At 50.2% G+C, this 22,747-nt stretch overlaps 9 protein-coding genes across 9 annotated transcripts; 1 reads left to right on the forward strand and 8 right to left on the reverse strand.

The window, feature by feature from the left end:
- Nucleotides 1-318: 318 nt before the first annotated feature.
- On the forward strand, nucleotides 319-1,429 carry T069G_04932 (NAD(P)H-binding domain-containing protein; the record flags this gene model as incomplete). Its single annotated transcript, XM_056172142.1, has 4 exons — nucleotides 319-423; nucleotides 486-712; nucleotides 766-1,100; nucleotides 1,173-1,429. The coding sequence occupies 4 exons, from the start codon at nucleotides 319-321 to the stop codon at nucleotides 1,427-1,429; spliced, it is 924 nt and encodes a 307-aa protein (XP_056029000.1).
- A 384-nt stretch (nucleotides 1,430-1,813) lies between these two features.
- T069G_04933 (uncharacterized protein) lies at nucleotides 1,814-3,334 on the reverse strand (the record flags this gene model as incomplete). The annotated part of the gene is made up of 3 exons (XM_056172143.1): nucleotides 1,814-2,780; nucleotides 2,838-3,071; nucleotides 3,147-3,334. The coding sequence occupies 3 exons, from the start codon at nucleotides 3,332-3,334 to the stop codon at nucleotides 1,814-1,816; spliced, it is 1,389 nt and encodes a 462-aa protein (XP_056029001.1).
- Nucleotides 3,335-4,561: 1,227 nt separating this feature from the next.
- T069G_04934 (taurine catabolism dioxygenase tauD, tfdA family domain-containing protein) lies at nucleotides 4,562-5,371 on the reverse strand (the record flags this gene model as incomplete). Its single annotated transcript, XM_056172144.1, has 1 exon — nucleotides 4,562-5,371. The coding sequence occupies one exon, from the start codon at nucleotides 5,369-5,371 to the stop codon at nucleotides 4,562-4,564; it is 810 nt and encodes a 269-aa protein (XP_056029002.1).
- A 586-nt stretch (nucleotides 5,372-5,957) lies between these two features.
- On the reverse strand, nucleotides 5,958-7,627 carry T069G_04935 (uncharacterized protein; the record flags this gene model as incomplete). Its single annotated transcript, XM_056172145.1, has 3 exons — nucleotides 5,958-6,908; nucleotides 6,964-7,212; nucleotides 7,271-7,627. 3 exons carry the CDS (start codon nucleotides 7,625-7,627, stop codon nucleotides 5,958-5,960), a joined length of 1,557 nt encoding a protein of 518 aa, XP_056029003.1.
- Nucleotides 7,628-8,553: 926 nt separating this feature from the next.
- On the reverse strand, nucleotides 8,554-13,485 carry T069G_04936 (uncharacterized protein; the record flags this gene model as incomplete). Its single annotated transcript, XM_056172146.1, has 1 exon — nucleotides 8,554-13,485. The coding sequence occupies one exon, from the start codon at nucleotides 13,483-13,485 to the stop codon at nucleotides 8,554-8,556; it is 4,932 nt and encodes a 1,643-aa protein (XP_056029004.1).
- Nucleotides 13,486-14,201: 716 nt separating this feature from the next.
- Nucleotides 14,202-15,219, reverse strand: T069G_04937 (phytanoyl-CoA dioxygenase (PhyH) domain-containing protein; the record flags this gene model as incomplete). The annotated part of the gene is made up of 2 exons (XM_056172147.1): nucleotides 14,202-14,624; nucleotides 14,731-15,219. The coding sequence occupies 2 exons, from the start codon at nucleotides 15,217-15,219 to the stop codon at nucleotides 14,202-14,204; spliced, it is 912 nt and encodes a 303-aa protein (XP_056029005.1).
- An 834-nt stretch (nucleotides 15,220-16,053) lies between these two features.
- On the reverse strand, nucleotides 16,054-17,358 carry T069G_04938 (glycosyl hydrolases family 18 domain-containing protein; the record flags this gene model as incomplete). The annotated part of the gene is made up of 2 exons (XM_056172148.1): nucleotides 16,054-16,781; nucleotides 16,848-17,358. The coding sequence occupies 2 exons, from the start codon at nucleotides 17,356-17,358 to the stop codon at nucleotides 16,054-16,056; spliced, it is 1,239 nt and encodes a 412-aa protein (XP_056029006.1).
- Nucleotides 17,359-19,051: 1,693 nt separating this feature from the next.
- T069G_04939 (phospholipase/Carboxylesterase domain-containing protein) lies at nucleotides 19,052-20,271 on the reverse strand (the record flags this gene model as incomplete). The annotated part of the gene is made up of 4 exons (XM_056172149.1): nucleotides 19,052-19,136; nucleotides 19,283-19,692; nucleotides 19,770-19,805; nucleotides 19,879-20,271. 4 exons carry the CDS (start codon nucleotides 20,269-20,271, stop codon nucleotides 19,052-19,054), a joined length of 924 nt encoding a protein of 307 aa, XP_056029007.1.
- A 597-nt stretch (nucleotides 20,272-20,868) lies between these two features.
- T069G_04940 (uncharacterized protein) lies at nucleotides 20,869-22,396 on the reverse strand (the record flags this gene model as incomplete). The annotated part of the gene is made up of 2 exons (XM_056172150.1): nucleotides 20,869-21,998; nucleotides 22,066-22,396. 2 exons carry the CDS (start codon nucleotides 22,394-22,396, stop codon nucleotides 20,869-20,871), a joined length of 1,461 nt encoding a protein of 486 aa, XP_056029008.1.
- Nucleotides 22,397-22,747: the final 351 nt, after the last annotated feature.

Consider the following 22,747-nt stretch of genomic DNA (forward strand, 5'->3'; position numbering starts at 1 on the left):
CGCGCCTCATAGTGTTGACGACTGGCGACTTAAACTATCGGCCATCAGTTGAGAACAACGATATTAGCAAGCGAGACGGGCAAAAGCTCCTTTTTAGGTTGAAATGCTTGGAAATAGACCTTCTCTAAAATTATTAATTGTGAATGCTGACAAACTGAGGACGCGATGTTTCAAGTGACTATCATTGAAGCTCATGAGTTTCTACATATATAACCAGTGGATTGGAACTTTGAACAGATCTATTTCACCAACTCACGGCCTTCAGTTACCATTCATCTCCAATTCCAAACAAAGCAACTCAACATTCACAACGAAAAGATGTCTGTCGTCGCTGTGGCTGGCGGTACCGGCAATGTTGGCCGAACCATCGTGGAGACTCTCACACAGTCATCCAAGCACAAAGTCATCGTCCTGGCACGCAAGGTAAGCTCAAAGAGCCAGTATTTGGAATCAAGTTAAGCTGACTGAGGAAACAAATGAAATAGGTCCAGACGGTCGTTGAGAATGTGCCCACTTTCGCCGTTGACTATACCGATGTCGATGCAACCGCCAAACTCTTGAAGCAGCACAAGGTGGAGGCAGTCATTTCTGCCATCCAAGTGACTGACGAGACCTCCTCTGCTGCCGAGATTAGCCTCATCAAAGCCGCAGAGCAGTCATCGACCGTCTCTCGATTCATTGCCAGCGGCTGGGGATCACTCCCAAGCGAGGCGTAAGCTATCTAGCCAATCCTGTTTGTCACACTTATTCTCACCATTAAGTCAGGTCTCCTACGTCAGCTTTCTCGCAGGCTTCAAACAATACTCTACGCAGCACCATGCTTGAATGGACGAGATTCTCTGTTGGCCTCTTCTTGGACTACTATGGAATGCCTGCCATCAAAACGCACCTGCCCCCCATGTCGTTTGCTGTCGACATGAACAGCAAAAAGGCGGCTCTTCCAGGAACAGGAAATGAGCCGTTTGCCTTTATTTACTCTTACGATATGGCCAAATTTGTTTCTGCATTTTTGGATGTACCGAAGTGGGAGGAGATTACGTACATCTACGGAGAGAAAACAACCTGGAATGAGTTTATCAAGGTGGCCTCGGAGGTGACAGGTAAGACAAACTATGCAGACATCATTACAATTGTCTACTAGTTTCCGCAGCTGACGTTGAAAATATTCGCAGGTTCTGAATTTGAAGTATCGTATGACCCCATTGAAAAATTGGCAAAGGGTGAAGTCACTGAACTTCCTTCGCACGAAGAAGAGCTGGCCAAGTCTCCTTTTCCAGAGCCTCTTGCTCGCCAACTGTTGGCCGTTCTCGGCTACTGGGTCGTTGGGGGACAGTTTGACATACCTGCTGATAAGGCACTCAACAAAAGTTTCCCGTCAATCAAGCCCATGGGGGTTCGAGAGATGCTCCTTGCTAGACAGAGTTCCTAGTGCTACTGGGGCTCGCTACATGGCATTTCTGGAGATTCCAGGCTAGATGGTCATCAGAGTTCAAGCATTGAGAATTTATATGGTCCTGAATCGGTTCGTAGGACATAATATCAGGATGAAGTTCTTTCTCAACTATCGAAAGTATATTTAACAGATGAGATTGATACGTATTTACTGATGTACATGAGAATAAAACAAGTCTAGATATTTAGCACTACAAAGAATCCGGTCATTTTATTAAATCTTTTACCTAGTACAAACGAACATTAATTTTTCCTCCTACCATATACCCAACATGGAAAAAGATTATGGTATGTCTATATCGCTACTTCAAATTCTGATGCAACAAATGCAGGCCAGGATAAACACACGAGATAGATACAGTTAGTTGTATCGGTTGACAAACTTAATGACCTTGCGGCCAGTGGTGCTCCTCACAAACCCATCCAACTCATTGACAAACGTCGTCTTGAATCGATAGTCATTTGTCTTTATAACATGAAGGAATCCCTTAATACGAGCAATGAGAGCATCGAGCGAAAGGACCCGCGAAGTCCGCGGAGAGCACATCAATCGGATCTCCAAGAACGACTCCAAAGATGGCTCCAACTTATCCAGAATGATCTGCCATTGTAAGATGCCGCACTCTTCATTATTCAACAAGGCCGCCATATCTTCAAACTGGATGTATTCTCCATCCCAGTCGAAGCTAACTCGCCTGTCGCGGCCTTGGAGACGAAGAATCCGGAGGTAAGGCCAATCAGCCGGGGGAATCTTGTCTCGAGCTGATTCGGGTAGAGGATGAACAGACCCAATATCACCAGTAACATATCGTACGAGTGGGTTACGCAAACGAGAAAGAGACGTCTGAACAACTATGCCAGCCTCTCCTTCGGGCAGAGGATCGACGTTTTTGTCACCTTCCTCAAATGAAGCTGGAAAGACTTCGAGCAGCATGGCTCGCGTGTCGAAGATAAGATCCTCTACACTGGTGGTGCTCTCTTTTCCAACGATATCGGGGCTACTAGCCGCCCATGGCCCAGCCTCTGCGCTGCCCAGGACAGAAATGATCTTGACACCCTTCAGCGTCGCTTTAATGTGCGCTCTCTGCGCAGCAGTAAGCACCTCAGAAGTGTAAATGAGCTTGTCGAGCCTGATCAGAGCGCGCTCCTCCTCGGGGAGCATCGAGATGTGGTGTACCATCTGGACAATCTGGCCACTATCACCAGCGAGGACGTTGATGTGGTATTTTGCCAAGAGTTTAGCAACATCTTTAGGCGGCATGAAATTGCCAGCGCTGAGAACCGAGGCACCAGCATTCTCCATGATCTCAAGCATGAGATCCAGGGACCTGTTGTTTAAGTCAGCACCTGTTGTTCTGTCTGCGCCGCATCTTGGAGTAACTAACCTGTAAAGTTCGCCTGCACAATGGGTCGTCAGTGCCCAATCCCCTGGCTTGATGACTCCAATGGTTTTGAGAAACTGGCCGAAATGGGCCCTGTGTTTGCGGTTCTCGTATACATCTGTACCAAAGAACAGTGGCTTCGAGCCGAAACCCCCACCGGTGATGCTTGCGTATACGCTCTGGCGATATGTATTGTCGGGGTCTGTGTCGTTGATGAGCCGTTGAATGGTGTCGTACCTACGTGCAGTATATAGTTAGAGAAACGGTCTAATTACTCATACACGCAGCCTTCAGTGTCTCTCTTTCACTTACAGGTCCTTCTTCCAGATAACGGGCCATGACTTTAGATCTTCATTTCCCTGCTCTTGCTCGGCGGCTACTCTCTCTTTTACTGATTGAACAGTCTTTTCATCGGGAGGATACTGTATCTCCTCTACATAAAAAGGGTGGATTTTGGCAACGGCCAATACCTCGCCTAACGGATGTGGCCGAAACTCCATGGCCGGAATTCAAGCTGAAATGACGCTGCTGTGTTATTTTATTAAAGAGAGGAAGTTGATTAGAGTAAATCGTACGTTGTTCAGCAGTAGCCGTAGAAATACTACGCGGGCCACAGCCCGAAAATCGTCGCTCTGCTCACATGCCGAAGCTCTTGTTACGTTACTGTGCGGCGCTCACTGTATTCATTTCAGTCCCATCCGTACGCCTCACGTCGAGATCCGCGCTCTATTAGTCGAACGACAAAGCAGCAAGCAACAATAATTGCTTTTCGGTGGGTTTTTAGGCAGCCAAGGTGGAAAAGCTGCGCTGATGACCGGCCTAGTCTCACCCTGAGACATGCATGCAAAGCACACGTAATTTCCCTTGCAGCAGATGGCTAAGAAAAGGCAGCGAAAAGGCACATTCTTAGAGATGAAAAAAATGAGGCGAACAGATGCCCTGTACGATCTACCATAGGCGACCGTATGCAGCTAGTTAGACCACGTCAGAAGCTGATGGATCTCATCTCGTCTTTCCGGGGCTTGTCGCTGTGTCTACAAGATTGAGCATGGTAGTGCCAAAGAGAGACAGTGTTTCATTTTTGACCGCCATTATTACTACTGCTACTATAACTGAACCGACGGTAGCAGTTATGTAGATACGAAAGACTGACTTGATTGACATATTGTACTGTAAATTATTAGCACGAAGTCGGGTGTCATGGCGTCGCTCGGCAAATATCATGACCCCTGCAAGATTGGGATTCAGCTGCGTTCAGCCCAGCCACCCGTCATGCGTGTGGTGTACAGACGACAGGCCAATGGAAGCGGACCGGGGGAAAAGAGTGGTTGTGATTTTCATTACAGTTAATTTCTAGGAATGTTACACGCACTCAAAAGTGCATACAAGTATAGTGGTGCAACCGCAATAACCCTAGCTGCTGCTGTCAAACTAAATATTACCGTTGAGGTTACATACGGACAGGATACCCTAAGTACATGTTCGTGTATCTATCGTATGTTACATATTACAAGCAATTTCATGTGCTTTCACAACAGGCCAATGGTATCCGCGAACTATTGAAGCCACTCTTGACAAACAGCCCGGCCAGAGTAGGGCCATCCCGTGTCTCAAATTCTCAAATCAAGTGTACACCATCCCATTACCTCCGCATATCCGCTCCTCGTCCTCCGATACCCCTGGCTACTTTTTCCCAGCCTTGTTCGGGTTGCTCATATGCCGAGTATCTAGCAAACCGTAAAGGGCACGGCGTCCCACCTCACCCGACGTAGGTGCCGCTCCGGATCCTTGACGTGGTTCCGCGCGTGCAGCCACCGCCTGTTATCGATGAGTATGATGGACCGCTCTGGAAGAGCCTTTGCAGTAAGGTGCAAGGTCGAGTGGCTTCTCGCTTCGGCGCCCTGCAGAGCTTGTTTCAGCTCTTTGAGAGCGACAGCCGCTCGCTCGTTCAGGGGTGTCAGGAGATCTTCCCGGAAGCGCATCATGGTGAGCCGGCCCTCGTCGTCGGCCATTAGGATGCTCCCCACGATGTGCTGGTGGTCGGGATGCTTGACAAATTCCGGTGGCGTCCGGATGAGGAACTCTGGCCTGGCGAGAGACTCCCTGGCAGCGGATGAGAGCAGTTCGCTAAGGCGCTCCACGTTCATCACAGAGAGCGTTCCGCCACCGCAGCGATCAGGCTGGAGCACCTGCAGGGCAAAGTAGCGTGGTGGAGGATCCTCGTAGCTGCAGTCCGTGTGCCAGGGGAAGTCTTCCATTGTCTCTGAGCGAGCTTGGCAGTTGGCCGTTTGGAAGCTGGTCGAAGAGGGGAGAACGTCCCAGAACCAGCCGCGGGTGGCGCTGTGAGCAATGGGGAGCTGGTGACCGTGGTTCTGATGCAGGCTCCGGAGCAGCTGCTCGAGATATCGGCTCTTGCGGTCTGCAAAGCCCAGGCTGACCTTGAGGATGCCCTTCTGGCGGAGCTTCTCACACACACTGCGGACGTGACCAGGTTCCTGGGCGCAGCTAAGATCTGGTGCGTCCAGGATCGGGACCATCTGTGAGATTTCGGCCGATAGAGGAGGATTATGACGGATTTCATGGAGAGGAGGATGACTGGTTTCATGGACTGCAGCTCGAGAGTGCCGAGGATATTGCTGGCGGATCGAACCTTGTATCCGATGAGCAGTGAGGATATTCAGCGCAACGCGGCGATACATGATGGGCAAAGATTGGGTTGTTCAGTCAATCACGAGTTTGATCTGGTGATACTGTGGGCGGAAGAGTGGTGACGGATAAGGGCACTGAGTTGCGTATTCTCCTGCAGACTGCGGATGAACACGATCTATCTTCCACCGACGCAAAGGGTTATTTATCTTGTCAATTATACCGCTACTAGCACAAACAAGTATGCACATGTCACGATGTACGAGTACGAGCCAGTACATGCCAGGTGTCATAGCATCGTGTTTACCTGAGCCCCCCCTGTCAAGCTGGGCAAACAGAGACGCTACCATTTCCAAGGAAATTGCCGCCGTCATCAAATTAGATCTACGAGAACAGGTATACTCACACATGTTGTGGATACAGGCTTAAGAAACAAGGTGTTGAACCCCAGTAGACAATAGTAATAATAATACGATACTAATAGGAACCCTCTGAGACACTCTCGCCCGCCGCAACCACATCCTTGCGTATCACGGAACAAAGCCAAGCTCCACCGTGACTGATGGCACAGATCCGATCATCACTACTCCGCCAGAGTGCCAGCCCGAGCAGGCCTCCGTGGATGACCATGAACGTGCCGATCAAGGGGTACATCACTCTCTCTCCCGAGGCCTTCAGTACCACGTCATACAGGCGAGGGATAATCCGACGCTGTATCACACAACATCTGTCTAGCTCGAGATTTGGAGACAGCTGAAGCTTTAGTGCCGCCATCCACTCCTCGTCGGTGATATCATCGCCAAACCTGATGCCATCGCCCTTTCCGCTGCGAATGGGCTTCAAGATGTAATCATTGCGAACTTCTGGATGTGCCTCCGAGTGAACCAAGAGTTGTCTAAGCTCATTAGACCCTGGGAGATATGTATCTGCGATGCTCCTGTCGAGGATCATCGCCTGCCTCTTCGTGATGATCCCGAGAAACGCTTGCTTCGGGAGTTCCTGCTTAATAATACCCAGCATTCGCTTGTCATGAACCAACAAAATGGTCCTCATGTCGTTGAAGCAGCGCAAGCTAATCTCACGCAACATCTCGGGGCTCATGGCAAGCAACTCACGCTGGTGCAGCTCCAGCCCTACCTGATAGACCTCCTCTACTAGCTCTCCATCACTAGTGAAGGAGAAGGATGACACGTCGGGTGTGGCATTACCTTGCTCAGGCTTCTTGACGACGGCACAGAGTTTATACCCGGACTTGCTTCTGCGATCTGACACTAGCCTCAAGTCTGCAGGGCTAATGATTCGTGGATCATAGCCCATGCGGCGTTTGAAGGCGTCGACGAACATGTGAATGTCCATTCCAGCCTCCTCGCCTTTGAGAAGATGGACAGGGCGATCTCGCCGGAAGAGAGTAAACAGCTTGTCAACAATCTATAACCCGCATTAGAGAGAAATCTGGCAACTTCATGACTCATTTCGGTCATACCTCTTTTGGTTGTGCAGCGCTGACGAGTCCATGACTCCCCATGCCTGTATCTTCTAAGGCCATGTGTCCATATGTCGCGTGCATAAACCCATTGAACGAGAACCGAGCATTGATCTCGGTGATCCGAAAGTTTTCCACTGCAACGCCGTCTCGGGTCTTGATTTCTTCGACCATGAAGTCGGGCCTCCACGAGCCTCTACATGCTTCATAATCCGGCAATCTGCCAATTATAGACTGCAGTCCCACATACTAAATTCATGTTCATGTCAGTTGTTGCTGATAAGCAGAAAGTTCAGAAGTCACTTACTTTCAAGAGATCCTGCTCCTTCTCCCCAAGAGGCATTCGCTTGGGGAGTTGAGCGTCAGCATCGAGCCACCAGCGGCTCACGATATCAGTAACCGAGGTTACCAAAGCATCGCTGAGCTCCCGTAACATTGACTGGTGATGACCGTTGATGAGGATGGGTCGAGGGCAATAAGCCTTGTAGGACTCTGCAGGCCAGAGGGGAGGGGGGCAGAGCCTCATGAGCTTGGCTTTGAGCGTCTCATGCTCCCATTTGTAAAAGGCTTCATCGGCATCTGCGGTTAACACATTTTCATATCCATTGGGGCCACGCCCAACATGGATCTGCTTAAGAGGCTCGGGATATTGAAGATAATTCATCTTGAAAGTACTATATCTGCTGCGTATACAGTAGAGTCAACTAATAATTTGTGAGATATGAAAAGAACCACTGGATCAACCCTCTACCACTATGGCTTAAATATCCTCCTCGCCGAGCTTACCAAAAATGTTCCACGATCCATGTCATCATGCAAGGCCACTCCCAAGCACCACGTATCCCATCTGACAAGGCCAGATCGCCAGCCGCAATCTCTCGATCGTTCAGCTCCACGTAGATCAGATCATCCACCCATCCCCCGTCGTATACAAAATACGACGCCATTTCAAATAGTCCACCGGCTAACAGCGCCAGGGGGTCAATCGGTTCCGGACGCCATTGTATTTCCCATTCGGCCAATGCCCGCGCCGAGACTTGGGTCATCTACCCCCTTGCATATTAAAGTCTCAGACACGCCCGCCAATGACCAGCTTCGGGGAAGACACCGCAAGCCACCGGCTCTGCCGCCTTGACGGTGATGGCACTTACAAGCGAAAGAAAGTGGGGAGGAACAGGTGGCTGGCTTAGAACCAATGGGTGTATACAAAAAGGAAATCCAAGACATGAGGCTTTCGAGATATTACTCAGAAGCGGCCACCCCCCACGTAATACTGGCTAGCCTGCATCGGCCCGGTCCTAGCTAGCTGTCTCAAGCTCAAGAGGCAAGGAAGTGTCAATAATGGGCTTCATCCACGGTGTACTTGGGCCTCTGCTCTGCATAGACACACGGACATTTATTTATGCACTTAATGGTATGCTTAATGGCGGCAGTAGTAATGCTACCCTAAGATGAAGATCGATCTGATGCTACCAAAGACGGACGTAATCGTTGATAGGTAGGCATTATACTAAGAATTCTAAATAGAGAAGAGCAGGAATATTCGTAGACTATCACAATGGAGAAAAGACTGTCTCGATAGCCTCTGTTTCAGTCGAACAAGCCCCAACCCTCAGTATTCTCAATAATTCCCTTCAAATGCGCCGCCAAATTCCGGAAATTCTCCAGGCTACTTCTGCTCACCTTCATCACCAGCTCCTCAGCCCTCTTCAAAACATCGTCTTCAGGTGCCATACTGCCTTTTTGCTTAAAAATCCAGCTCGAGTCCAACATCATCATCGCCAGCTCCACGCGGAGATGATCCACCAACGTCACGTTGTTTGGGTTGTCAAGCGCAGGCGTCGATCCAATCATGATTGCGATCAAAGCCTTGGGCTGAGCATTCCCCAACTCCCTCTGAAGCGCGCTGTAACTGTTCTGATATGGAACTCCGCTGGCCACAATGTCGTGTAGAAGCCCTACAGCCTTCTTCGCGTATTTGGCCGCAACCTCTTTAATCTCATCTGGGTTTGAAGCTGGGAGGGACAAATTCAGCATCTTGATCTTGAGTGATAGCGTATCTGGAAGAACTGCTGGCTTTCGATTCTGATCAGCTTGCCACGCCGGGGTTCGAAGGCTATCGATCCGCTCCAGAATCCGCCCCCAAACAGGATTGTCACGAGTAGCAGTCAATGTGTCGCTCACGAATTGATCAAACTTGTTCAGGTTCCCTTGCATGATGATGATATCCGCAATCTCAAAGAGAAACGACGCAAGCGACTGATGAGAGTCTTTCTGTTGAGTCTTTTTGTCGTGATTTTCTGCATCATTCGTCTTCTTCTCCAATTTCGTAAGATGGAGGCGAATGGTCTCGAGGAGACTTTTTGTCAATCTGTCATAATCATGGTTCCATAGATAGCCCCAATGCCTACCCGAGTCTGAGCTGACCAGCTTCCGGTCGGCTCTCACAGCATCGGTTATAGCAGAAACCCAGTCAGGGAGCTTCATTCTTAGCAATAGGTACTGCTTTGCCATATCAACATACTTGGCTGAGATGTCGGTTTTCATCACTCTGAGAAAAGTCTCCAGCGCAGTCGGAAACATGGGTATGGCGGGAAGCTGAGCATCATCAGGCATAGTGAAGCCATGTTTCTTGATAAATAGTTTCATCCACCGTTGGTTGTTTTCCGCCGAAGCATCCATTATGGTATAAATGAGCTTCTTGTACGCCCGGCTTTCTTCTGACTGCCAATCCTGCCAGAATCCTAGTTTCAAGACGAGGTCCATGATTGTGGGAGTGGTCAAGGTTCCATCACTAGATTTCCAAATTTCAGGCAGCTCGTCATCAGATGACAAAGCATCCCAGTCTGTCAACGGCTGTGATTCGTTGATTGAAGATGCAATCGGCGCAGCATACTCGAGTAACGCATTGAATATGCGCTTCTTTACCTCGGGATCCGTAGTGTTAGCTATAGCCTCTGTCAATCCCTTGACAGCAGCAGTCCGGATGTCAACATGGCTTGCTCTCTTGAGAATCTTGATGTTTAATTCCACCGCAAGACCCGGATCGACAACAGGAGATTCTCTCAGAAGCTGGGCCAGCATTTTGACAGTGGTGACTTTAACAAGCGGTCCCTTGTTCGCAGATTCATCATCAGACTTCTGCTTCGCACGCTTTTCTGCCTGTTCTTGGAGTTTATCCAAGATGGCATCCGTAAAAGTTTCAAAAAAATGCTTCGCATCGGCAGGGCGGAAATGAATGAGAGCCTTTGGGTTAAGAAGCGGCCTATGCCATGAGCTTGCGTCCGGGTTCTCCAAGACAAATTGCTGGATCAAAGGGATCGCCATCGAAGGGCTGGCCCCTTCCAAGAGCCTATTGATTACCCATACCAACGTACCAAACGGTTTATCTGTTTCCGGTCCTCTTCTTATACTCTCAAGGACCGAAGCCCCCAACTGAGAGAAGAGGCTAGCCGGCACATAATACTTGAAATGATCAATTATGCCGGTAAATCCAGACACGTGCGCGTCGACTTCTCTCTCTAGAAACTCTTGATCGAGATATACAGCCGGAATACGCACTGCTTCTGAGTTGGGAAGCGGCTTTTTTAGCAATGAGATGTCAGAGCCTTTCTTCATGTTGAGAGCCAGGATTCCCGCAACCACATAAGCATCCACATGCTTGCAAGTGAGCTTTGAATACGTGGTAGAAAACGAGTCCCAGAAGGACAAAGGGCGAGGCTTTTGAGGAATGACGCATTTCACTTTCCCAAATTCAGAATCCCTAGCCGAGATGAATTTAGTCAGGTGGCCATTCTTTGGCCGACTTAACAAGACATCCAAGCACGTTGGCGTAAGCGTTTTGCTCTTTTCAGTCTGCGAGATCCGTTCATACTCAGGGTCAGGATTCCACTCAATGGGCTGCATATCCTCATCTGCATTGGGAAGAGACGGTTCGGGTCGTTCATCCGCCTCTTCATCAATCCCAACTTCATCCTTCTTGACACCGATACCCTCAAAAACAGACCACCAAAACCTCTCAGCCTCTTCTGGGGACATGCGGTCCTTGCTCAGGTTGATGGTAGCATGTTGCCAGGCCCTTGATATGCGTTCTTTCCGCTGCGGTTCCTTGGAGAGCTTGCCCGGCATCCGAATGTACTGCTGCAGAGCCGCGGCCCAGCTATCAATAAACGGTCCAATGGCCAGCTGAGTTTCCTCGTCAATCTGGATGGGCTGCAAACCCCTGAGAGGGTTCATAAACACAATGGCTTCGATCCGCGACCGTCCATATGGCAAGTATGGCAGGGCTGACTCAAAATCGTACACCAAGTGTTGGATAGTCAGTCCTTTAGGCCAAATCTCATCAGCCGTGACCAAAGCCGGCGTATGCCGGAGGCGAAACTCTCTCCATATTGAATCGTGATACCTGGCCAGTTGATCAAGAAACCTGATGGTGGGCTCGCGCAAAGATTCGGGGTCTTTCACTTGGAAGCGGGAGAGGCTGGAGTAAGCTCTGTTATCAAATCTTACTCCACCGGCGGGACCAAAAATATGTTGATGCGGCAACATCTTTTCCAGCATGGCAAATGTTGGCTTCCATAAAGCTTCAAACAGCGCGTCATCTGATATCTTGGTCCGGTCCTGAAAGTCATTGACAAGGGCTATACGTTTGCAAATCACCCGATTGATCAGCTCAAACGCATTACCCCAATCGCTCCAGCCGCGAAAGCTAGGCTCATTGACGCCCATCATAGCCGTGTCAAAGAGAATCTGCAAGATGTCATTGGCAGATTGTATCCGTTGGCTGAGCTCTTCAAAGTGGACCGGTGTACTTTCTTTGGCGGGCAGAAAAGCCACAAGGTCAGTCAGTTCTCTTGTCCTCAGGAAGTATCCACCGTAGATTTCTTGAACCGTCAATGGATCCTTATTAAACCGCCTTGCCCAGCGAAGTGTTTCTCCGTAAAGCTCGAGATCCCCAATCGCGACGCATAGCTCCAAAGCAGCCACGGCCCATTTCGATCTTATTTCAGGCAAGCGACCCTGAGTGGCCTTTTTCATCCTCCTAGAAACCTCTTGACGAAGATCAGACCGTATAGTGTCCAATTCTGCTGCTGTAAATGGAGGAATGGCCTGACTCTGGCGCAACAAATAGGCTCGAATAATGAGGCAGTCGGCCAGATTGAAGTCATCTTGGTCCCGGCAACCATAAATGGACGTAGGGGTCGGATATCTTTCCCAATACCCAACATCTTTTCCGGCTCTTTGTACTTTCTCCCACAAGGTGAAGGCCTCGTCTGCCGGCAAGAGGGAGAATAGCTCAGGATGCCAACGGATGGATGACTTCTTAAGCCCAGAGTACTCCAAGCTAAGGGCCTCTCCAATATCAAACTGAAACCCTACCGTGTGTTTCAAGAACAAGCGTAAAAGCTGATATCTTCGTGTCGGGGCGACGTCCTTTATGAGATCTACCAGCGAGTGTCTCTTCAGAACAGTCTCGGGAATAAGGGGGAACAACTCCGTCAACATCTCAGAGTACTCAGTCCTCCCACGTGAGTCATTCCATACTTTGACCAAACGAACAAGGATCCGTTTATAGTGCTCGCTCGAATTCCGAAACTCTTTGTGAAATGGTTGGCGCTCTTTCAAGCACAGCATAACACGGCTCCAGAAGCGCATCGTGGTGTCACTGGTTATCATTCGTCTTGACAAAAACCGCTTGCTTAGCGGATAGATTACTGCCTCAAGGAGGGCATCTGGAGAAGCTCCAAGCAGTGTTTCGCTGTCGATGAACCTGTCTAGAACGTCCAAGCCATACTGGGTGCGGTAGATGACTAGAGGCTTCACCGCGGTCAAGAACTCGGAGGCTTTGATTTCGTTGCGTCGCAGCTTTTCGTCGTAGTGCTGCTCAAAGAACTCGTGGTCCGTTTCAACGGCTATATCGTAGTTATCAGGGAGCTGTCGCTTCATTTCCTTCCACTGTAACCTGAAAGCACCACCGCAAGCTGGAAGAATCTTGACATATTCATCGCGCAAGGGACGGCTATCCAGCACAGCATTCTCATCTCCATCGAGTCCCCAGAGCAGAGTCAGAAGCTCTTCCGTTGCTCTCTGGCGTTCTTTGCGGGCACCTTGTGCACGACCACTGATTCCAAGCCATTTGACGAGGGAGCGCACGCCGCTCACGCTGAGCTTCGCCATCAGCTGAGCGACCCCCGTCGCTCCGCCAGCGGCTTCCCATGTCTTTGCAAATGTCTTTTCTTTGCATAGAAGGCGGTAGAATCGTGTGATGGCAGCTTGTTGTACATTGAGGCAGTGTTCCTGTCGAATCACTGCTATAGTCGTCTGAGGCTCCTTGGAGGCAGAGGGCCATAAAGAGAGGGCAATGGACGGAAGAGAGTCTGAAGCGACGAGCGCGATAAGCTGAGGAGTGATAGACGACTCTGCGTCTGCATTGTTTTTGACAAGATTGCGTAGATAAGTTGCCTGGCCTCGAGGTGTAGAGCCTCGAAGCAGGTCCAAATCAAGCACCACTTTATTCGCCATGGCCTCAGAGAGGTTGTGTGTTAATGCCAGTTGAGGATGGCTCACAAAACAGATGATGGTGACGACGCCAGTGATTATTATATCCTCAACCACAAGAAGTCCAAATTTTCAATCGAATCATTCAACCCAATGCCAAGCCACAGAGACAATTTGATTCCCTTTTTTCCAATGCAACCTCGTAAGGCTGATTTTCAGTCATGTTTGAGTCAGACTGGAGCCACCTTTTTGTACGGGCGTTGGTCGCTTATACGAGCTAGCCATTATCATATAAAACAACCCCGCATCCTGGAGATCTAGACTCGAGCATCCAATGAGTTGCTGGCTCTGAGATGTCATTGACATGGAAGTAGTTAATTTTCAATACGAGACAGGATCTAGGCAGCCAATGGGGGAATGAGTCACGGTGCCGAATCTGTAGTGGACGAGATCCAGATGGACAGCTTTATGTTAGTTGAGACATTAGTTGAGACCTTGGCGCACAGCTCACACAAGAAAATCCTTGAAGAAATCCAACTTGATCACGCAAAAGCAGCCTCAAACGGCCATAAACGACCCCTTTACTTGATCAACATATTCATTATACAAATTACGTGTACATGTATCTACAATTGCAAGCGCCAAACAACATACACAACACCACTCGCCCCATCATGAAAAGTCGTTGCCGTAACCACACCAACACAAGGAAAAACTCCAAAGTAAAAACTTCCCAACCCTCACAGCTTCGCCTCAGCAATCCCCTTATACTTCTTCAACAGCCTCCCCACCGCCGCCCTCGGACTCCCCCCATCCACAAACCCAAGAAACGGGTTCCCGACTTTATACCCAAGCATGTCCACCAACCTTTCCGGAATATCATCCAGCTTCTCCCAGTCCACCGCCAGGATCTGATTCTCCATGGGCCTAATCCACGGCTGGCAGTACTGCGCCGTCAGTGCCAATCTGCTCCCATCGCTTGTATTCGCACCGCCGCCGTGCCATAACGTGCTGAGGAAGAAGAGCATGCTGCCAGCCGGCATGATGACGGGAATCGTCTCTTCGGCTGAAGGCACGCGGTGAGAATCCCAGAGATGCGAATCTGGGACAATGACAGTTGCGCCATTGTTAGCCGTATAGTCATCCAGCGCAATCATGACACCCTGCTCTTATAAGTCAGCCCTTCCCTCTCTCTCTCTCTTTTCCATTCTCTTCTTCAACCCTTCATAAGAAAGTACAAAGATGGACAAAATTGAATAAGTCACTCACCGTCCCAACCGGCTTATGAGGCCTCTCCATCGTCACATACCCATGATCATAATGCAACGTCTGCGCACTCTCCCCCGGCAAGATATTAATGCTCTGAAACGAATTAACCAAGTACCCAGGATCCAAAAAGTAATCAGTCAGCGCAAGAACATCCTCATGCAGCGCAAAGGCGTCAAATACGCGCGACTTGTTCGCCAGCGCGTACAGCCGCTGCGTCTTGTACCCTTCAAACGTGTTCCGGCCCTTTTCGCCCGCCGGCCCAACCATCTCGGGGTCCGCCGTCAGCCGCGCGACTTCAGCTTTCGCCTCGGCGACTATCGAGGGGGAGAAGGCGTTGGGTATGATCGCGTAGCCGTGCTCGTTGATTTGATGGATGAGCTGCTGGATGCGAGCGTCAGGGGCCTTTGAGAGTGATGGCCGGCTCAGTCGCGCCGCGGATCCGACTTCATTGGGGACAGTGCCCCCCGCAAGAGGCTGTTTATTGCTCATTGGTTTACACGATATAGTAAGTACGAAAGAAACTTGACAGATGAAGTCAAAATAGCGGTATAGTATTGACCAGATAAATGGCCTACACCATCAACCCCATCTTCAACTCCAAGACCTCGGGCTCGTATATATACATACTCCGTCCTGTCTATATATAATCATTATACGAGCAATACAACTCTATCGAAATTCCATGACACACCAGCGGCCCATACGGAGAGCAAACGCAGATACCAGTGGGTCTAAAGCAAGGTCATCTTGCCAGCCAAGCCGAATCCAGAACCACGATAACCTATTCCGTACTACACGCAAGGGATAAGCGATCCATGAATGCGTAATCAAGCTGAATCCCAATCCACCAGTCTAGCCAAAGCCTCGGTAAAAAAGTTTTGCGCGTGGTTCAAAGAAGGGGAGAGCCTGGCCGATCTGGGGGGTTGTTCGACATGAGCTCGAGATCGGGGGCTAAGCTGAATACCCACTCGTGAAGGAACGGTAAAGTTCTTGGCCGTCTCCTTGACTGTCTATTGGCCCCTAGACGAAGACACATGACACCACATCAGTAGAGCCAGCCATTAACAGTTAGTCTCATGCATATTATCCATAGATTCAACGTCTAGCTCCTGTCGTGTTAATCATTCACAAATGTGGTCAAATTGGATCGTAATATATTCAATATATGCATTCGCTTTATTTAGCTAGTTTGTATATGTAAACAGAACAGGGCTTTGTACACTTTTTTTGTGCCCCCAAAAGTTAGATATTAATTTATATACAAGAAGGCTCGGCATTCCACTTTGCTCACGCTCTCCGCGCCGCTTCGTCCCTTGTCCAAGCTTAGTTGGAGCAGACGCCGTTCTTGCAAGAGTAAGGGTCAGAGCAGTCGTTGTCGTTGCCGCAAGAGGCACCGAGACAGTGACCCTCCCAAGAGCAGGTGGGAGGAGGAGGAGTAGAGCCAGCAGTACCGCAGACGCCGCTATTGCAGGTGAGATCGTCAGAGCAGTCGTTGTCAGAGCCGCAAGAGGCACCGGCGCAGTGGCCGGCCCAAGAGCAGGTTCCGCTGCCACCGCTGGGAGTGCTGCTCTGGGTGGGGGGAGGAGTGGTGCCGGTGCCGGAAGAGATGCCAGCCTTGACGGCCTTCTGGAAGTTGCCGTTCTTGACAGCCAGCTGGGCCTCCCAAAGCATGATACCGCCAATGTTGGGCAGGTTGAGAGCAGAGACGCCCTGGTAAGCAGAGAGGAGGGTGCTGGAGGAGACGTAACCCTGGTCACCGTCGGCACCGCTGGCCAGAGCACCAATGAAGAGAGTGGCGTTGCCAATGTTCTTGGACCAGTTCTTGACAGCGTTGTTGAAGCCAGACTGGGCAATGTTGCAGTTGCCGTTGTTGTAGAACTGAACCCAGATGTAGTCGGCCAGCTGGCAGACGTTGAGGGGCTCCGAAGCATCGGGGAAGGGGCACTGGGGAGCAGCAGTCAGGTAGTACTTCTTGCTGGTGTCCTTGGCGAAGTTGGACTTGAAGCGCTGGGCCATGGCAAGGTAACCAGTGGGGTTGCCAGTCTCGTTGTCTATCATGGAAATACAATATTAGCAACTTGAAGATTAAGACACAGAACATGATTCTTTTTACTCACCGAGATCAACACCGTCCAGCTTGACGCTGCCAAAGGGACGGAGGGTAGGGTTGGCGGTACCACCAAGGAACAAGTTCCAGACGGTATCGGCAATCTGCTGACCCTGGGCGTCACCAGTGAGGGTGACGGCAGAGAAGTCGGTAGCACCACCCATGGAGAGGATGACAAGCTTGCCGGCGGCCTGGCAGGCCTTGATGGCGGGGACCAGAGAAGTGCCGTCCTGGAGGTTGGTAGCACCGGCGGAGCGCTGGGCGGAGGAGGGGCCGCCGAGGGTGCTCAGAGAGAGCTCGGGGTAGCCACCGCCGGCGAAGAAGCGGCTGAGGAAGGCCAAGTTGACAATGTCGTATGAAGGGTCGGCGCAGACGTTGGCCAGAGTGGTGCTGTCATCCTCGGCACCCCAGTAGATGACGAGCTTGCCACCAGCAGCGCGCTTCTCGACGGTGGCGGTGGGAGCGGCGTAAGCAGCAGTGGCCAAAAGGCCGGCAGCAGCCAGTGCTTTGCTGAAGATCATGGTTGAGAGAGTGTGAGAGAGAGTATGTATATACAATCAGAAGGACAAAGATATGTACAAGAGACCGGTAGGAAGATTACCAGATCTTCACTGCTGCTGCTGCTGTTGATGAGTTATCCAGAGGGAAACTTGCTTCTTCCATAAACGACCGGAGCTGCCATCTCTATTTATCTTTTCTCAACGTCCAATAAATCCAATATAATTCCAAGGGTCGTCCTCGAAGCCACCACAGCCAGTGGTGAAACACCTGACTGTGTAAGCTCGGCCGAAACAGCAGAGTCCCGATATGGCAGTCAAGAAGACTTGGCCTAGTTGACAATCCGGAAGGTGGCTCCAGGGCCCGGCTTTGTCAGAGCCGGCTTGGCCTCGTCCGGCAAGTTTGAGGTACCCCGGACGGCGATAATCCAGGGCGACGACTTATTAGCGTACCGGCCTAGACGACACCATGCCATCCTGGGGCACAAGCGTTTAGATGGCGGATGGATCCTTTCACCACATATGATATCCGATGGAAGAACAAGTTTCCTTCGGACAACGTTACATGATGAATCGTGAGGGCTTCATATACGAGCATACGAGCCCTCATGCAGAAATCGGCCAGGCCAGAGATAAAGCAGATGCCCAACTGGGACACGCCACAGCACCCGATGGAGGAAAGACGGCGGGGGTTCTCGCGATAACCTCAATTCCAACGGCGCCTCGAACGTCCCAAACGTGCAAGCGACCGACCGAGGGTCCGCCGTATGGGGATGGTGACAGAAAGTACGAGTACAGTCCAGTCTCATCACGGCGGCTACCTCTGTTAGCGGAGAAAGAGAGGGTTCCATTCCGTCTCTTCCAGCTGCAAGCTTAAACACCAGACGGTAGCTGTCATGCCAGGGCAGCCTTACGGAGGGCAAATGAGAGTTGCTGGTACCTGAACTGTGTTAGTGAAAGCCTTTCTTGTGAGACGCTTATCTGGCCTTGTAAGGCCCCTCGGCAATGAATGGTGGGAACGACTCCAGCCAGATTCGGCAGGTCACTAAGAACAGCTTGAGATTGAAGCCCACGTTGGGGGTCGTCAGCACCGAAGTGCAGCCGGTTCTTTGTCTCGTCGTATTTTCGTCTGGACCGATTGATTTCAACTTTCCTAAAGAGTTTAAGAGTTTAAAATGCCCATGTGCCGCCGTGTTAATGTTAATGTAGAAGCTCGTTTTAGCCGCGTTACATCCGATCCGTGGAAATCACCATGGATGCCACGGAACGATTGCGTCGCATTGTGCCAAGGCCGGCCATTAGTGGGAATGGATTTTTCCGTCCTTGACAGATGAAATGCTGGCTCAAGGCAAAATTAATTTGCACATGGCGATGCTAGCCCAAACTCTTGCGGCTGGGCCGTGATGTTGAAACAGGAACACGCCAAACAAGGTTAGAAATAAAGCACGCCGCAGCCAATGGAGAAAGTCACTTGGGCGATGCAGAGTCTTGTGGGGGTCGCTAAATTGGGCCAGGGGATCGCAAGAGGAACCGTCCCGTGAATTGGTTTGAATGTCTGCTATTATTCCGTCGTGGGCCGTCATGCTTCATGCTCATGCTCAGAAGATTCCGCATTGACGCGGCATGATCCCAGTCCCCCTGTTCATCTTCCTGCGAGCTCTCGAGTTGAGGCGCGCACCACCTTCTATATGCGGCGGACCTTGCCTTCACGATGTTATTAAGCCTTGTCTGAGGCGAGTCTGGATACGAGAAACGACTCGACGTCATCAAACTCTTGTATGCAGGCAGAGTGCTGCATACCCCTGTGGTTTGTTGGTTTTACGTCAGCAAAAGAGGTGGTAAACGACATGACATGATTTCAGATGGCAACACCATCTTTTAAACATGTAGTAGTTGCAGAAGTTGCAGAGAAAGGAAAGTCAAAAGGGAATGATGGGGTGATGCTCACTCATATGTTTCCAGCTTCACGTCAAAGCCAAATTCCTTGAGCTTTTGCTCAGTGGCCAACCCCCACTCATAAAGAACCAGCTGGTCACTGTCTCCATGTCCCATGAAGATTGGGGTTTCCTTGTTCGGGTTTGACTCTGGGATGAACTCCTTGAATTTGTGATGAAGAAGCATCCAAGAAGACAAGCCAACAATGCCACCAAGCTTAAAGGGAGCCGTCAAGCCAGAGAAGATGCTCATGGCACCGCCTTGGGAAAAGCCACCGAGCACAATGCGTTCAGATGAGATGCCCTCTGAAACCTCTTGCTGGATGAGAGAATACAGGTAGGCGCGAGACTCGAGAATACCAGCCTCATCCTCATCGCGAGCTTTGGCATCCAAGGTTCTGCCGGATGCGCCACCGAGAGTTTTCTGTTACACGAGCAGGAGTTAGACTGAATCACAAATGCACAGGGGAAAGAAACAAAGGTAAAGAGGGAAAGTCGTACGACATCAAACCAAGCAGGCATAGGGTAGCCTTGATTCTATATGCGATAATACCCAGCATCAGCTCATCGTGCTCCAAGAGTTTACTCGTATATCGATTTACCAACTAACCATTGTGATGGGCATGATGCGGGCATTTGGCAGGACAAACTTGACCTCGTCCAGCCGGTGCTTCCTCTGCCACAACTGCACGGCATCAGCCCAGCCACTGCCACTGTCACCCAGTCCGTGGATGAAGATCACAGTGGCCGTATGCCGACCCAGGGCGGGAAACACCAGCGGAGCAGCCCGACGCAGTGAAGCCATTGTGTCGTCGAGGATGTTGGTCGCCGTCTCTGTTTGAGTCTGCGTCTGTGTGTTTTGCGGCTCTGGCTTTAGCTTCAGCTCCGAAAACGAAAAAGAGTCCAGACCCAGAAACGACGGTAAAATGGCCAATGCAATCGCTATCAAAGCTGCAAGACTGACGCCCGAAACGACGATGCGGCTGAGGCTGAAGCTGAGCATGAGGTAAAATTAGAAGGACGGCGAGCGGCTTCGGGAGTGGAGAAGCAGTTGAAGGCCTCGATTCTTTCCCAATTGGCATGTCGGGTCCGGGAGCTGTGATTGGCCGCCGTAGTGGCAAGGAAACCCCTGGACGATTAGCGGCTTGTGTGCTGTAAGCCCCCTGTACTTGCCTTAACTGAAGCGGCAGGAAGAATTGAGCCTTGTAAGACGGATCGCAAGCGGATCAAATAAGACGGAGAATAAAGAGAGAAGCAATAGAAGAAGAAGGTAATTAAGAATTACAAATGTTGAAGATCGGCAGAGTAAAAATACGAGAAATCAGCATACAATGGGTCTTTATACGTGGTTAAACACAAGATATGTCCATGTACATGTAGGGTAGGCAAAAGACAATGGAAAAACACCAGAGATTGAATACAGTCCATCTTGTACCTATCTTCCAGTCCAAGACGTAGCAGTCGAGATCGGACAGATCTGCCAAGAAGCCAAGCTTCAACCGATCAATCTAGATACCCATCCAGCTAGAAGCTTAATGTAGCATCGCGGGAATAAGTGCATGTGTTTTATAATCATTTCTTTATTTTCATCTCACTTCAATTACTCATCCATCAACACATCTTCTCCCTGCCGTCTAGTATTATATCGACCACGTCTTAACTTAATAGATCCATGAGAGTCAATTCCCTGTTCAACTACATCTTCACTTAACCGATGCTGGCGGATCCCTTCGAGCATTGACTGTGTCTTCAACGATCCATCTCGCTCCAACACTGGCTCCAGACCGATCATCGTCACCGGCTTACCCGAGACAGCAGTATGTTGAACAGACTGAATCTTGAACTTGGTGCCGGGAGCAGCCGTATATTCTATCTTAGACGGATCGTCAGATAACGGCGTGATAAACGATATACTGTCCCACAGCGAGGTACCGGACGGCGGATTCAACACGAGCACGATCCCGTTAGAATAATGCATTGCCTCTTCCATGCTATCCGTAAAACTCCAGACCATCTTGGTTGTGATGGTCTTTCCAACAGCCATGTAACTGTCCAGGGCATCCGCCAGTGAATGCTCCAGCTCGACCCCAACAGGGCCCTCGTTCAGCGGGCACTCTTCAAACTCGATGCCGAACCGCCCTGTGCCAAGTTGCTCGATGTCAACCTGTCCACTAAACAGCCGTGGCTTCGAAGCAATCGAAGTCCGAGGCATCGACTGCATAGCAGCAACCAGAAGGCGGTTCTCAATCTCGCTAAAGTTGTACACCTGATCAATAACCTCTTCAAGCTGGGCAGTGAGATTGTCAAACGAATGTGCGGGCTGCATCAAAAAGGTCCGCATATAGTCTGCATCCTGGGGCGTATATACAGAAAAGTTGCTCTGCCAAATGTTGACGGCGAGACTGTCACGATCCAAAGGGTGAGGAAGTGCTGCGACCCCCGAGCTGATACCGGTGTACTGAAAGATTTTGAACAGCACCATGCGCGCAAATGACGCCGTCGTCCAGTCGTAAAGAGTCATGGCAAGCTCAAAGCTGTAGGGCGTAAAGGGAAAGTGTTGCCTTCCTAGAGCCCTGATTTCTTGGATGGGCTTCAATGGGGCATCCGGGATGTTCTGGTATGGTACGAACTTCTGCTCAATCATGTTACTGATAAAGGCTGCGTCTTCGGCAGAGATCTCAGGCAGGGGCTTGAGACGGCCTGACACTTGTTTCGGAATGCTATAGCAGGCTATGTACATAGTCGAGGTGAGTTCATGGACATGCTTTGGCTGCCGTTATTGGATAATGATTCTAACCTGTCATTATAGATGGGATGTTGACGATGCTCAGGTTGAAGTTGCCACCATCGTCAATTTGAAGAGACATGCTCAGCGGATATGGACTGTTTTGCAGCGAAGGACAAGCAAAGCGGCTGCTATATCTCTCGCGCCTCTTTAACCACAGAGTTTCTCCATTAGCATCTAGAACCATCGAGTCTGATGAGCGCATCTCGGTGACATCCAAAAACCCCTGTCCGTCGACAATGAGGCGAGATGATACACCATGGCCACCTCGCTGTGCCGCAATTGGATTCCCATCGCTGAACCAAAGTCGCGATACTGCCAATATCCGAACAAGATGCCACATGTCAAACGATGTCACAAACAAAACAATGTACTTGTGCTTCCTTGAAAACTTCAGAGGCCCTCAATGGGGCACTACGGTAGCATCTCTCTTCTTATACATGCATGCAGACCAAGAGCTCAATATCCGACTTATATCCTGTTTGCTCTCTTTTCCCTCTTTCCTCATGTGCCCATCATCTCTCCTCGGGGTTAGAATGTCTCAGTTGACTACACGCGATATGGACTGAGCTGGCCATCACGTGGAGACATGATTCTCTGCGAGACATTGGTTCCGTTCTGTCAACGGTTGCAAGTCGCATAGCAGGCAAGGTACGTAAAATTTGACCAGAATTTCCAGTAGGACGAATTACGG

This window comes from Trichoderma breve, chromosome 3, assembly GCF_028502605.1.
Source record: "Trichoderma breve strain T069 chromosome 3, whole genome shotgun sequence".
Lineage (NCBI taxonomy): Eukaryota > Fungi > Ascomycota > Sordariomycetes > Hypocreales > Hypocreaceae > Trichoderma > Trichoderma breve.